This window comes from Mustela nivalis (assembly GCF_964662115.1).
Source record: "Mustela nivalis genome assembly, chromosome: 8".
In the NCBI taxonomy this organism is placed as follows: domain Eukaryota; kingdom Metazoa; phylum Chordata; class Mammalia; order Carnivora; family Mustelidae; genus Mustela; species Mustela nivalis.
The window spans coordinates 121,477,082-121,493,003 of NC_139027.1; the positions used below are offsets into that span (position 1 = coordinate 121,477,082).

A 15,922-nucleotide genomic window follows, 5' to 3' on the forward strand; every position below is an offset into this window, starting at 1 on the left:
GAGAGAGAAGGAAGCAGGCTCCCCGCTGAGCAGGGAACCTGATGTGGGGCTCGATCCCAGGACCCTGGGATCATGACCTGAGCTGAAGGCAGAGGCTTTAACACACTGAGCCACCCAGGCACCCTAGAAGCTAGATTTTTTTGGTCCTCGGTCTGTGTGCTTGTTCTAGAGTACTGCAGTAGCCTTTCAGCCCATCTTTTCCACTGGAAAGGGTTGTCCTTTCCAGTCCTTGAGACCAGGTAGTTTCAGAGCAAAGAAAAGTTAATTATAATTGTACTAAAGAGACTGATCTTGGGACATGTCTAGCCTTATGATACGGTATAGTTTGAACTCAAAATGAGAGGAACCGGTTCTTAATAGATGGCAACCAATGTCTCCTGAGTATCTAGAACAGTGCTTGGCACATTCTAAATATTTTTTAATTGATTCTATTGTCCGGGCCCCCACCAACTTCTCTCGATAACGCTTCATACACAAAAGTCAGCACCTTTGTTTGAAGAACAGATGAATGCATGCTAGAGGTATAAATGAGGGCTGGGGAACATAGCATGGGGAAGAGATGAGGCTCTCAGAGAATGTTTTAGGAAGAAGGTTGGTATTAAAGATGAACCATTGAGGGAAGAGGAGGGCAGTCAGCAGTGAGGGGACAGTCCAGACAGAAGGAAAATCGGGAACCAAGGCTCTATAAAAGCGCATGGTATGTTTAGGAAACGGCAGCTAACTTGATGAACCAGAGGCATCATGTTACTGGCTGTTTCCAGTAAGAGAGCAGGAGAAGAGGCTGGACAGGGAGGTTGAGAGCAGATTGTGAAGCTGGCTTTCGTCCAAAGGCTGAGGGGAGTCATTAAAGGTTTCTGAGCAGAGAAGTGACCTGCTCAGAGCCGGGCTGAGAGATGGAGGGACAGGGGCCTGTTTCTGAGCCAGCTGGGTGCTGGCTCCTGGCCAGATGCTTGAGTTTTTCCTCCCATAGCTTAGATCTGCATACCTGTTTTAGGAAATAGTGTGTGGATAGAAATTGGGAATCCCAGCTCCAGCCCTCCCTAGCGAAGAGATTTTGGAAAAAAGCTTTTGGTTTCTCTGGACCTCAGGATTGATTGCATTCACATCCTCCGCTAGTTTTCCTTCATCATTACTCCATCATTTGTTTGTTTGTTTGTTTTTAAGATATTTGTTTATTTATTTATTTGTCACAGAGAGAGAGAGAGAGCACAAGCAGGCAGAGGGGCAGGCAGAGACAGAGGGAGAAGCAGACTCCCCACTGAGCAAGGAGCCCTATGTGGGACTCTACCCAGGACCCTGGGATCATGACCTGAGCCGAAGGCAGCGACTTAACCAACTGAGCCAACCAGGTGTTCCCTTCTATGCCTTTGTTTTAAAAGGCAACTTTGAACTAGGCTTTAATGACATACAGGAAGATGGCAAAGCCTATATATAAAAGGCAACATTTTCTCAAAGATCAGACAGGCTGTTGTAACAAAGCAGGTAGAGAAAAAACAGGCATTATTATAACAACTTTTGTTGGCCATAATAATTTTAGAACTTGATTCTACAGCACACGTACGCTCCTGGGCACACTGTTCTCTGTGCCCCAAAAGCTCTGGGCCAGAGAGATGGGGCTCATTCGCGCCCCCACCTTTTCCTCACCTCACCTTGCAATCAATGACCAGGCCCCAGAAGTTCTTCCTCCTGACTGGATCTCCCGTGCATCTACTTCTCTCCACCTCCACTGCCTCCTTCGTAGTCTGAGCGTCTACTCTCTCTCATCTGGACTTCAGAAATTTCCCACCTGCTCTGCCTCTCTCGCCTGCCTCTAATCCTTCCTCAAATGGCAGCCAGAGTGACCTTTTAAAAATAAATCCACACAGGGGTCAGTTATATCTGAAGCAAATATGGCCAAAGCGAAGATTTAACAAAGCTGGTCGGCGATTATCCAAGTCCTGTTTGATTATTTTTATGCCTTACTGAGTGCTAGAAATATTTAATAATAATAATAAAAAAAACTTTTTAAACAAAAAAATCTGACCACGCTACTCCCACACTCACCTTGCTAAAAGTGGCTTTGAGGAGGGAGACTAACTAGTATTCGTACTCTACCACCACTTCTTCCTTTTGATTCTTGTTATGGGAACATCTCAAACACCGATGGAAGTTCATAGTATGACGAACCCCCTCGTGTCCGGCACCCACCGAGCCGACGATGGCCTGCGTGACTGAGTCCTTCCCGGCTCTCCCACTTTCTTCTCCATATGCCACCTTCTTACTCAAGTCTGGCCACCCTGGCCTTCTTTCTCTTTTGCTAATGTGCAGGCCCCTTCCCATCTCAGGAATTCAGGAAGATGTGCTTCCTCCTGGGCTGCTCCTTCTTCTGCCTTCGCCTGGGCCCCTTCTGCTCAGACACACGTCGCCACTGACGTGCCACGCGTCCTCAGGGAGGCCATCGCTGACATCACAGCCCGGGTCTCCTGTCTAACACGTTCACGACACCTTCTCCTTCTCCTTCATCCCGCTCAATGAAACATTGAGTCTTTCTGTGTCTGTCCCCCTCACCAGGCCGTGAGCTGCAGCATGCAGTGGGGGCCACGGTATGTGAAACATGATGTGTAATGTCATGTGAGTGAGGGGGGCATGGCATGCCACTGGGAGCCCAGAGGAAGCCCACCCACCCCTGGATAGCCTTCCCAGATGATGTGGCCTTTGGAAGGATATTTAATAGTTCGTCATGGAGAAGCCATGAGGGAAAGGCATTCTGTAGAGAGGGAAGGAAAGAGGCACAGAGGAAGGAAACCGTGGGATGAGTGCTGTCAACACAAAGAGGTTGTCAGTAGCTCCAGAGGGAGCCCTGCGGTGGGCAGTCAAACAGTAAGACTCTCTTGACTGAAGATAAGGCTAGAAAGGTGCATTGGGTCGGACTGGGAAGCTTGGGTGCCACACGAAGGAGCCTGGATTTAAAACTGGCAGCGAGGAACCAGAAGACGGGTTCCACACCCAAACCCATCAAACTAAAATTATTATACATTCTATACTTTGTGTGATTATTTACGGGTTATCTACTTCAGCCACCTGCCTGGTACAGTTGAAAAACTGAGGCCTGACCACGGTCTTGTGTTCCCTCTTCCCTTTTCTTGACTCATCAGTACGTCAATCCCCAGGGGACAGAAAGCTGTGGCAGATTGGCAGGAAGGCCCTGCAAAGAGGTGAGGACGATGAAGCCTCCTCCCTCCTCGGAGAGTGAATAAGAGCGTGGCCCCCTCTGCTGGCCCCGGGAGGAGGCCTCCCCGGAATTGGGAAAACTTGGACATCCCCGTGCTGGCCCCAAACCCCAAATGTGCCATCTCCTTGGGGATGGTGATTCTCTGGCTTGTGGTGGCCTCCTGGGAATGGGCCAAGGACACAGAGCAGAGCGCCAGGGAGTTCCCGCCAGTGCACTCACCACCCACTCAGGAGCTGGTGGCAGCCAAGAGGCAACGCTGTGCCATTAAGGTGTTTGTCAAGAAGCTAAGCTGGGCATTGTGGGCGATCCTGAGGGCCCTTTTTAGACTGGCTGTAAGTGAAAAAGAAAAAAAAAAAAAAAAAGCCAGCGCTTGGAGGCAAACCAGAGCTAGAGCGGAGGGTGTAGCATGACAGAGAGAAGGCGCCCTAGCAGGCAGGGACCCAGCTCCATTTCCTCTCTCAACTTGCTCGGTGATTTTGGATAAGTCATTTCTCCCTTCGTTGTTTTATCTTGCTCTTCTGAAAAACAAGTGTATTAAAGCAGATGGTTCCAAAGCATGCTGACCAGTGCCTTTTCTAGATACCTGAATGGTGAAGCCTTCAAGTTTGCAATTTTTAAAACTTAGCTATAACGGAGGTGGGCTCCGTGGCAAGACTGGGATCCCAGAGGTATGGCTGGAGAAGGAAGCAGGGCTCTGGTGGGATAGGAGCTGGGGGACTGACACGATGGTAGGGCTGATCTCTGAGACGTCACCGCACTGTGATTTGGGTCACCAAAGATAGTGGTCCCTCTCCTGCCAGAGAGTGCAGGAGCAAGAACACAGACAACAGCATTGTGAGAATGCTTACTACCGGCCAGAATCTGCTCAATGCTGGGCCTGCATTCGTTTCCTATTGCTGCTAAAACAAATGACCACACACTTCGTGGCTTAAAACACGGATTTCTCATCTTCTGGAGGTCAGAAGCCTGAAAAAGGACTTACCAGGACTAAAAGGAAGGTCTCTGAAGGGCTGGCTCACGGGAGGATGCGTTCCTGGCCTTTCCCAGCTTCTAGAGGCCTCCCACAGTGTGGCCACGCGTGTGGCCCCTTCTAGCATGGCGCACTCTGTCTCTTGCTTCTGTCGTCACCTCTCCTTCTCTGACTCTGACTCTCTTGCCTCCCTCTCACAAGGAACCCGTGATTAACATTGAGCCCACTTGGATGTTCTAGCATAATCTCCCCACCTGAAGATCCTTCCCCTCATATCTATAAAGGCTCCTTTGCCAAGTGAGTTCACACAGTCATGGGGTCCAGGGACCAGGCTGCAGCCATCTTTGGAGGGCCATTTTTTTCACCTACCACAGTGATCATCTCATTGGTTCCTCCTCACAACCTTTTTTTATCATCCTCTGCCTAATAAATGAAGAAAATGAACCTTAAGGAAGTAAGGTCATTTGCCCAAGGACGTTCAGCCGGAAAGAGCAAAGCTAGGTGATATTTGGTATGTGGTGATATCTTGGTCCCAAGTGACCTGTCTTTTCAGATAGGACCCTACCCAGCTCCCAGATGTACAGGGACTAGAGTCTCACTCTCTGGAGAAGACTGGGAACCAGGCAGGGAATATGAGACCTTGAGAAACAGATTAGGGTCATAGCAATCTCAGCTTGGGACCTAAGTGCCAGACAGGGAAACCGAGACAAAAACCCAGATATAAGGATTGAGCTAACATGGGAATAGATGGGGAAGAATGATGTTAGACCACTCTTGATGCTGAGTTTTAAAATGCAGATTCCCAGTTTCCGGCCTCCAGCCTCACACAGTCCAGTTTAGTAGGGTCTAGGTTCAGAGTTAGGAATATGGACTTTTAACGAGTTCCCGGAACCCTGTGATGCTGACAGCCCGTGACACATGAGGACTGTGCACCGAGGGACACAGCCTTGGTGATGGGGCTTAGTACAACGAGGTGTTTAAGTTGCCTGTCACATCTCAGGAAAATAATAGTTGTTGTTATTGCTATCTTTTACTGAGGACTTAATACCACGAGCTATGTTATTTCGTCTCCACAACCACTCCACGAGGCATGTGCGAATGACACGAAGCGGTTGGAGGAAGTGAGCATAAGGGAGGTTGAATACTGTGCCTAAGGTTGTGCAACTAGTAGACGAAGAATTAGGATTTGAACAGAGCATGGTTTGTCTCCAAAACATATGTTTTTAACCACGACCCTACACGTCCTCTGGAGCTGCCTTAGTTCTCACCCCTCAGCCTACCCCACATCAAGGCCACTCCTGCCCACCTGCCCAGATGAGGAAACCAGTTCTCACTCTGAGCCTCGACCTGGGAGGCTACTGACTGAGGCCTCATGCTTTCTCTAAAACAAAATATAGGGTCAAACGGACCCTTACAGGATAGTCAAGGCAGCTCTATGTGGGACTCTTCTTATAGCAGAGGTTCTCAATCCGGGACAGTTTTGCCCACCCTCAGGACAGTCTCCTCGGGGAGACTTTCGGCAATGTCCAGAGACATTTTCTCGATTGTCACAGCTGAGAGGTGGTGCTACTAGTTATTCTAGTTGAAGAAACAAGGGATTCTGCTAAACGTCCTACAGAGCACAGGACAGCCGCCCTGCAATGAAGAATGATCTGGCCCAAACTATCGGTAGTGCTGAGTTTGAGAAAGCCTGTTCTACAGCAAGTTCTGACTCCATGATTCTCCCTCTCCCCGAACACGTCCACTCATTTTCATTCAATAAACACGTATCCGAGCCAGGCCCTGTGCTAGGTGTCAAGGCGCTGTGGTGGTGAAGACAGACTATGGGCCCTGGCCGGGCACTGTGCAGACAAGAAGAGGTGACCAGTTAACAGCATGTGATGACAACAGTGCGTGATAAGAGTTGTGATAAGTTAAGGGGTCAAGGAAGACCTCCCCAGAGATAGGAACGAGAGCTAGATAGAAGGACCAATGTATGGAAGGGTCTGGAAGACTTGGAACACACCAGAAACACAGAGTGCTAGGTGGGGAATGGTAGAAGAGGCTGCAAAGGGAGTCAGGGGTCAAGTCATGAAGCCTCTTTTTTTTTTTTTTTAAACCACTTTACTGAGGTATATAATTGACACCCCAAAAGCTGTATATATTCAATGTAGGCAGCTTAATGAGTTGGGAGATAAGCACCTGTGAAGCCATCACCACAGTCTAGGCCATGAAAAAATTCATCCCTTCCAGGGGTTTCCTCCTGCCCTCATTGTTTATCACTATTATTTCATGCCAAGAACACTTAAGATCTGCCCTCTTAGAAAATTTTTTAAGTATATAGTACAGTATTGTTCATTCTAGGCCCTTGCTGTACAGTAGATCTCTAGAACTTACTAAACATTGTGAAACACTGTCCACTTTGACTAACACCTCTTGTTCTCTCCCTGGAAAGTTCTTGATGGAAAGCCTTTGAAGCCTTGGAGGTAATGGCACTTTCTGTTCCCTCTTCAGGTCTCTTGCCCAGATGTCACTTCCATGAGGCCACTTTCTCGGACCATCCTTTATAAAACAGTTGTCCTATCCCTCTTAGCTCCTCAACCTGCTTTATTTTTCACAGCACATAGTGCCCCATGGCTCTTCCACTAGCCTGTAACTCGACATTAACAAGATTGTTTCTGTTTGCTGTTCTATCCCAGAGCCTAGCACACAGTGCCTGGTACATAGGAGTGGGACCTTTAATACTTACAGAATGAATGAGTGAATGAATAAATGAATGGACAGAAGCCCATCTGATATTTAGGAAGTAGAACCAACAGTTCTTTGGCAAAAGATGGATGTGGACTGTGAAGGAGAGGGTAGAGTCATGGGTCATATGAGGCTGCTGGTTGGATAACTGGGTACGTGATGGTGCCCTGGCACAGGGGTCAAAGTAGAAGGGTATGGAACTCACCATGTGAGATAAGACATTGCTCTTTGGAGTATGAGGTGTAAGATGTCCTGGGAGGGGAAAGAGATTCTTGTACAAGTTGTCTGACAGTATGGAATGCCTGGTTTCAACCATATCTGGGTTTGCCTCCGGCCACTTAGCTTTGTGACTCTGGATGGTTTGGTTACTTCTCTGAACCTGTTTCCTCATCTGCAAATCAGGGAGATTCCTACCTTGTGGGGTCATTGAGTTCTAGAGTAATGCCAGGTATATAGCTGGCATTCTAACACAGTAGCTGTTATCATTGTTGCTGTAATTAGAACACCTGTTTCAAAATTGTTTCCTATCAGGAGTCAAGATCTATGTCCTATCATCTCCTGTGCTGGTCTTAGGTCTGCCCTCTGGATCAACCAGAATAAATCCTCTTCATCTATAGTGAGTCAGCTTTATGAAGACTGGCGTGTCCCCTGCAACTCCCCCTTCTCCAGTCTAAACATCTCTCCTACTTCCCTTCTAGTAGGACATGCTTCATATGAGTGGTTCCTTCATTCACCCAGCCACTCTCCCTTAGTCACTGTCCTTCTGTGGGATGGGACCTGGACATCCTAGGATTGTTGAGGTCATGCCTTCTTCCTGTTACTCACATCATCGTCCTAGACTATGACCTCAGCTACCCAAACTCTTTGATCGGGGGTCTTTCATTCTTTCCTCTTCATTCTAGCTCATGCTTCCAAATTGGACACCTCTTGCCTGGTCCTTCTTTGTGGGCTTCCCCTTGGACCTTTCTGATAACACCTTCCAGCCCACTGTGATCCTGATCAAACATCTGATCCTAACCATTCTCCTGCTCCTTCTCCAGACCTGCGCAGTTGGCGTTGGCCGCACACCCAGACGGTGCGATGCTCCGGGATAGCCCTGGAGGCCATGCTGCTTTAGCGGATCCATCTTTCTCTCCTCCTCCACCGCTTTCTCTGTTCTCCAAGAGCAAACGGCAGCACCACCCGCTGATCCACTTCTTGCTGCCCCCAGCGCCACTTCTAATGTCACCACCGCCTCTGCTGTCTGCCGCTCTCTTCCTCTCCAGGCCACGTTTCTTCTCCTTGTTATTTTCCGCTCTCTCCTTTGCCTGCCACTACTGAATATCTCAGCTCTGGCTTCTCAGGAACTGAAATCCCGCCTTCTGGCCGGCAAACCAATCACACATACTGTCTGCCATCTCTACATCTTCGGTTCAGCCCCGCTATTTTGGTCCCTGCTCGCCACACTCTGAGATTTTTCTCACTTTTTTCTGGGTTTACACCTCTTTCAGCACTTAAAGGGTGACAGACATCCTAGAGTTGGTGAACTGAGCTATAGAGATCAGACTTCTGACATGGCTGGTGATTGGTTAATGGATCCAGGTGTAAAAGGATGGAAGGTAGGTCATTGTGTTTAAAACTGAATGGGGCTTTTTTTTTTCTTTTCTTTTCATGGATTTTATCTTCTTTCCGATGGGACAACGGCGCTTATTGCCTCATCAAGCAGAAAAGTCAAACCACGATAGACTGAATTTCAGCAAATGTTTTTCTCGGCCTCTAACAGATACCAAGAATTGTGCTTGGTGTTTTTGTGTGTATTGCTCAGGAAGCCTTTGCAAGATGAAATCCCTTCCTTGGTCCCTCCTGGACCAACTTTTCATTTGTTGGTTCATTCATTCATTCGTTCGCTCATTTATTCATTCATCTAGTGATGATTTGTTGTGCCAGGCACTGTTCTGAGTGTTGTAACAGATACAAAAATAAATAAGACAATCTCTGCTCCTCCAGGTCTCAATCTGGTGGGGAAAACATATCAACCGACAGGTAGGACTCACTGTGGCATCTGCGTTTAGAGTGGCAGACAAGCAAAGCCCTGCAGGAGTAAGGAGGGTGCCCGCCAGTTCTGCAGGGAGACTTAAGGAAGATTTACCAAGAGAGGTAACATTTCAGCTAGACCCTGAAGGATGAGTTTGCTAACACACATAAAGACAATGGGCTTGGAAAGCAGCAGGAACGGCCTGAGAGTATGCAAGGGCAGGGGCTATTTTGGAATAGGTATGGCTGGAGCATAGAAGACATGCACGACACGAGGAGCTTCTGCCCAGAGAGGTCAAGAGGGACTGCACAGTAGCAGAAGCAAGTGAGTGGTAGAGACTGGGTTAAACAGCAGAAGTTGGAATTATCTGGTCCCTAGCCTCTTAGCCCCTCATACATGCATTCACGTACATACACACACTCAGGTCTAATCTCAATGCCCTGTTCCCTGGTTTGGAGCTGTCCTTGGACCAGCCCTTCCCCCTCCCATTTTCCTTCTTAGGGGTCTACCCCTGAGCTCTGAGGATAGTTTCCAGTGAACCTGGGAGGGAAGCAGAAGCAGAGCTTAGAGAAGGCCAGTCCATTCTCATGTTTCAGCCTGATACAGACATTTGCCTAGGACCTGCCTAAGATCCTGAGGTCCTAGCTCCCGATGCTGCTGAGCTAGACTCTGTGACCTTCATAGCGTATCCTATGTGGCCCCTGAGTGGCTCCTTGCTCGGGTAGCCCAGAAAAAGAGTTGGGTAAACCAGGTGGCCATTTACTGAGGAGGAGCTATTTTCAATTCCCCCAGGTTGTCAAAGGCTGGAGTAGGTCTATGCCCAGAGTTCCCTGTTCCTTATCTTACCATAAACAGTAATGAGGGCAGGAGGGGAGAAAGTTCTGAATTCCTGTGCTAGTTCAGAGGAAATCCTCAGTTGGCTCAAAGAACTCAGTTGGCTGCCTGGTTTGTCGGTGGTATTTGTCCAAAGATGCCCAGTCATTTCCCAAATGCCATCATTCATCTTAGTTGGGTTTCCCGAGTGTAAACTCCACAGATAAAGAGGAATTCCATTTATTTTAGATTTGTACCACACCTCTTTCCGGAAGGGTTTGAGACAGCTTACAGGTTGAGACAAGGGTTGTAAGTAAGACTTTTAAGGATGAAACATAACTTGGTGGTGGGAAAGATGAAAAAAGTAAGTTACTTCCAGGTCTCACCATGTTCCATATTTAAGCCATACATTTGGCTGATGGATTCTTGGGGGAAAGGCCAAGAGGGAAAACCCCTGGGTCACCCAGGGTCCACTTTCTGAATCCAGAAAACATAATCTCCTGCAGGGAAAACATTTTCATCAAGCTAAAGCTTGATAGAAAGCAACTGTATTTGGAACTAAGAAAGTTGAGTGAGGGTGAAGAGTATACTATTCAAGCCAGCTGTCAGTTCTCCACTGAGCAGTTCTCCAGGTGCTGTGGGAGACACCTAAGGGCAAGCAGACTTGACCGTGACACCTGCTGCCCTCAATAGGACCCATTAGGACTGGCTCTTGGTCCAGGGAGAATGTGGGAGGGTGGGATGACTAGATTTCAAAAGCCAAAGGAGTCAGAGACCAAGTTTTTCCACGTTGAGTTTGCAAAAGATAACAGAGACACCATCCCCAGCAATAGCAAGCACCTTTGTGATCATGTGTCAAGGACATTTGTTCATTTTATCTTTTTTTTTTTTTAAGATTTTATTTATTTATTTGACAGAGATCACAAGTAGACAGAGAGGCAGGCAGAGAGAGAGAGGGAAGCAGGCTCCCTGCTGAGCAGAGAGCCCGATGCGGGACTCGATCCCAGGAACCCGAGATCATGACCTAAGCCGAAGGCAGCGGCTTAACCCACTGAGCCACCCGGGCGCCCTGTTCATTTTATCTTAACAGTAATCCTGTGGAGGAGGAATTATGGTTCACATTTTACACACTAGGAAACTGGAGTTCCGTTTGCCTGGCGTCACATGGCCAGTGAGCAAGAGAAGTCAGGATTTGATCTCAGAATTGTGTACCTCTTTCCCACTGTGCGCCTTGTTTATTTAACCCAATAATTCTTCACTGAGGTTTCCATTAAAAAAAGGAACCTAATGTACCATTCTGGCTGAAAGGATGCAGTGCAGGGGTGTAATGTTTCGATGGCATGACTTAACCTCGGGGGAGCAGCTGGGCACCAGGATGAATAGTGGGTAACTTAGCTGTGCTGTCATGTCCATTTCTAGATGATTTACTTAAGCTTTTTGGCTGATCCTGGGCCACAGTCAAAGTCACAAGTGATTCTCTGTAATTTGCCCACTTTGTGAACACATAATGACATATCATCTCCCTCCACTTCCTCCTCCTCCTCCTCTGATCACCACGCTCCCCTCCCCCAATTCTTCATCATTTGAAACCCCTCTCGGAATGCGCCCGTGTTCCCCTCCCACAATTGCTCATACTGTATGTCTCAACACTGCTTCAATCCCTCTTTGCCTGGGAGCCTCCCCTGAGTTCCCCTCTCTCCCGGTCCCCACCCCCATGTGGAGAAGACACATCTCTCTTGTTCTCCTATAGAACTCTGTACACACCTGACTTTGAGGGCTGTGTTTTCATGGTAGGTTTACCTGTGGGGCTGTGAGCTCCTTAGGCATCTGTGTATCCCCAGAGCCTTGCATGGTGCCTGCAGTGACTGCCCAGTTATGTTCGTTGAGCAGATATGAGGAGCAGCACTGGGTGTCAGGCACTTCCAGGCACTGGATGAAGAGAGATGAGTTAGAACACAGACTCTTCCCTTAAGGCACTTAGTCTGACAAGTCAAGTAACGATTAGAACCCAGTACTGTAAGGTCTTTACTATCTATAATAGGGGGTCGGGGGAGCACAAAAGAGGAAGAAAATGACTTAGTTGGGGGGGGTGAGGGAAGTCTTCTGGAGTTCTGAGTGGAGCTTTAAAATAATGGAAGATTTTAGCCTAAGGAATATGCCAGGGCCAGGGGAAAAAACATACAAAAGCATGAGAGAGAATCAGTGTTTGAAAAGTGTAAGAAGTATTGATATTTTGTGCCATAATTTGGAGTGAAAGACACGTTCTAGGTCTCAGTAGGAAGGTGGTAAGGCTGTCATGCTGTTGTAGAGGTTAAGACTTTATTGTTCTGTTTTGTTTTTAATCAGTCAGCTGCATTTATCACAAGGCAATAAAGATGTTATAGTCACCTTAGATGAAAAAAATAATAACTTATTTATAGTTTCTGGTCTGCTTCCTTCCCTGGTTTGCTTTGACTTGTAATGATAGACACATCCACAAGAAGACTGTTGGTATAGAAACAAGAAGCAAAAATCACAATGGGAATAATATTATTTTCTAAGTTCTTTCTCCTTCCTTAAATCACGTGGTGTGCAGGGTAATTTTCTGAGGGTGGGCTGAAGCTTCCATCTTGCTAAGAGACCAGCATGGGGGGGAGGTGCCCCTGTAAATGCTGGTGGGTTCAAGAGTCCCATGGGGGTTTCCCTCATTTTCCAACTGATGCCACAGATATTTCCCGGTGCTCTCGTTTCTTCAGGCTTCCATCCCTGCCTGTCAGTGAGAATGACACTTTTTTTTTTCTTTCTCTACTTTGCTGTCTTCCGGAGTCATTGTCTGTTTGAGTTTCTTCTTCCAAGTTACTTTCTGACATTCTTGCCCTTTCAAAGTGTTCCTCCCCTTTTTATTTGACTCCATGCCTAAAACTTAGAAAACAGAAATGCTCCCCCGTGATCCTCTAATGGAGGATGCTCCTGGTTAATTCTTTTTTCATTAAAAAAATATATATTTTTTTAAAGACTTTATTTACTTATTTGACAGACAGAGATCACAAGTAGGCAGAGAGGCAGGCAGAGAGAGGGGGGGAAGCAGGCTCTCCGCTGAGCAGAGAGCCCGAGGCAGGGCTCGATCCCAGGACCCTGGGATCATGACCTGAGCCGAAGGCAGAGGCTTTAACCCACTGAGCCACCCAGGCGCCCCTAAAAAATATTTTTGACATCATTTCAGACTTTCGGAAAACTTTTCCAGAATAGGACAAAAAAGTCCTGAATACCCTTCACCTGGTTTCCCCAATTCTTAACGTTCTACTACATTTGTCCCCCGCCCCTCCTCTCCCTCTCTCTTCTCTGAATCTGTTTAAGAAAAGTTGCAGACATCGTGCGCCATTATATAAGCCAAAATACTTCAGTGGATATTTTCTAAAAACAAGAAATTCTCTTACATAACCATGCTATTATTTATTTATTTTTTATGTGTGCCTGTCTATGCTTTTTCCTATGCATGCATTTATGTATTTATATTTAAATTAAATAATGCATTATTTTGCTTATATGTACTTACAATGGCTTGCTCTTTTGGAGGGGTTAGCGATAAAGCCTGTATATAATCTCAGGTCAATAAGGATTCTATAACATGATCCTTCAGCTGACTCTGACATTCGACACAGCGGTTCTGGAGCGTACATTTTAACAGGCTGCTTTGCTTCAGAGAAGAAGCATTCTTATGCTCATGCATGTCTAGTTACATTTCAGCGGAAACCACTGCATAAGGGAGTAAAGAGGCAGGGTACCATACAGCCTTGAATGCAAATTTAATCTTTTATTCTGTAGCCAGTAGAGAGCCCAGGAACACTTCAAGGAGAGGGAGCCAACAAGAGCTGGGTTTTCTGGAGATTAGCTTACCAGTGCGTGTGCAGGAGGGAACGAAGGAGAAAGCAATCAGAGTATGAATCCATCGGTCCCTTCAGTAAAATGATCCCGAGTTTCAAGGGTGGATCTCTGCCCAGGTAGATCGAAGCCTTCTGCATTATGATGCGTCTTTCTCTTTCCCGTGTCTTTCAGAACTGGCTAAAGTCCTATGGCTACCTGCTCCCCTCGGACTCCCGGGCACCCGCGCTGCACTCAGGGAAGGCCTTACAGTCAGCAGTCTCCACTATGCAGCAGTTTTATGGGATCCCCGTCACTGGGGTGTTGGATCAGACAACAATCGAGTAAGATCTGCGTAGGCCATCGTGCCCTGCTCTCCAGACTTACATTTGGGTTCATATTTGTCACGGGCCCCGTGTATATACCATGCCCATCCTGTCTGCCTGTCTTTCACTCCTGCAGTATCATCCAGTGGGTACCCCAAGGTGCCCTTTCCTATGTGAGTGGGGGAGGGGCTCTGCCCTAAATTTGCAGTGTGACCTTAACCCTTCTGGATCTCAGTTTCCTTATCAGCACAATGAGCAGTTTTGTGAGAGGGGGTCTTAAATCTCTTCTGACTCTAATAGCTTTTGGCTCTCTGAGTCACCGCTCTGGCTTTTCCTGAGACGTACACATCTCCCTCGGTACAAACAACTCCAGAATGATCATGAGTTGGCAACTCATTCCACTTTTTCCGTTTTTCAAATATCACTGAATGCCTACGTGTGCCAGGCACTGGACTTGATCCTATGAGTGCTGCCCTTCAGAGGCTCACCACGCCATGAAAAGTGCAATCATCTGGCTGTACCAGTCTAGAACACAGAAGGAAACGTGAATTTTCAGGGAGGTACTCCAGAGAAGCCAGACCATGAGCCTGGTTGCGTTTACTCAGGGGGAGTACAAAGAGGAGGAAGAGAAGGAGTGATAGGAACGGAACCCAGGATGGGGGCTGAAAAGGAGCAGCCAGAGCAGTAGAGGAGCATGGCCGGTGGGCCCGGCTGCTGCAGAGCAGTTAGGAGACAGAAGAGCACCAAGGCCGAGTCTAGCAGGAAGGAGACCAGTGCAGGCTCTGTGGACAGGTGGAGATGAGGTCTGAGGTCCGACAGCAGTGGGGAGGAGGGCAGGAGGGGAGTCGAGGTGGTGAGTGGAGGCAAAACTTGCTAGAAGCCTGACAGTGAGGGAGGAATAGAGGGTAGCTGGAGGTGGATGGATTTTTGTTGGCTTGTTTGTTCTTTTGAAGATAGCTGAGAATTAAGCATCCTTACGTTTGTTTGAGAAGTAGCCTTCAAAGTCATTAACGCTGCACAAGGAAAGCCACTACCACCACGAAGGCATTGGCAGCGAGCTGGGGGAGGGTCCCAAGGAGATGCGGAGGGCTGGGGGTCCTGAGCCCAGATAGTAGCAGGGAGCAGAGCCCCAGGGCAGGGTGCGGGGAAGTGGTAGGTGGGGGCGGATCCAGGATCCATCCACCCTGGGCCTGAGTCACCCCCAGGAGACTCATCTTTCTGGGCCTCAGCTTGTTCACGTACAAAGAAAGGGGAGCGCTGGATTACGGGTCTCCAATTCTACATCCCATTTTTCTAAGCTGTTAAAATTGGGTTGAGTCTGAGGTTTTCTGATCTTCTAATTCTGTACGAACATTTTCTAGTCCTCGGGTTCTCTGATTGCGAGATTGTGAGCTTCGGAGACAGTACGTTTCACTGCTGCAGTGATGGCGTGGGGGATGCCGTGGCCCCGTGGCCTCTGGAGGCAGCGGGTTACAGAGAGCCCGGCCGTATTCAAAGCAGAGGTTATTTTGAGGGCTTTGTGCGGGCCTCGTGGCAATGCATCCTGGGGCAGGAGCGCTGGTGTCTCTGCTGAGGCACCACCTGGCCTTGGGTTTTACTCTGTTCCAGAAAGCCCCAGGCCTGCTGGACAGGGTTCAGAGAGTGGCAGGTGGACCAAGAGAGGAGGAGGTGGAGGGAGCGAGCTGGGGGAGGAGGATGGCATCTCCCACGTGCAGGTCTGCCCCCACTTCTTTGTAGGAAGGCAGGGAACGCGGTCTTGGAGGCACGACAAGGGAGAAGGCGCACACACTTCCTCCCAGACCTGAGTGGGGAGGCTGTTTGGTGGGGTAGAATTTAGAGACCTTAGTTTCTATTCCAGCTCTGTGACCTTGACAGTCACTGCCTTTCTCTGGGCCTGTTTCCTCCCCAGGGGTCCTTCCAGGCCTACCCCAGCCTTGGCTGTTGCACAGGTGGCTCCTGGTTCTTCCTAAGGACCATCAGGGAAAGGAAGCCAGAGCAGCCATTTAAAAGTACTACTTTCT

The 15,922-nt window shown here is 48.1% G+C and overlaps 2 protein-coding genes across 2 annotated transcripts in view; one reads left to right on the forward strand and one right to left on the reverse strand.

Moving 5' to 3' along the window:
- The window catches only part of TRPC4AP (transient receptor potential cation channel subfamily C member 4 associated protein), a 265,655-nt gene that overhangs the window by 144,032 nt on the left and 105,701 nt on the right, over window positions 1-15,922 (reverse strand). The gene's annotated exons all lie outside the window — the stretch shown is intronic.
- MMP24 (matrix metallopeptidase 24) overlaps window positions 1-15,922 on the forward strand; it is a 43,020-nt gene that overhangs the window by 4,907 nt on the left and 22,191 nt on the right. Inside the window, exon 2 of the mRNA XM_082746161.1 lies at window positions 13,771-13,919. Coding sequence (XP_082602287.1) covers window positions 13,771-13,919 — 149 coding nt within the window. The remainder of the gene's footprint in view (window positions 1-13,770; window positions 13,920-15,922) is intronic.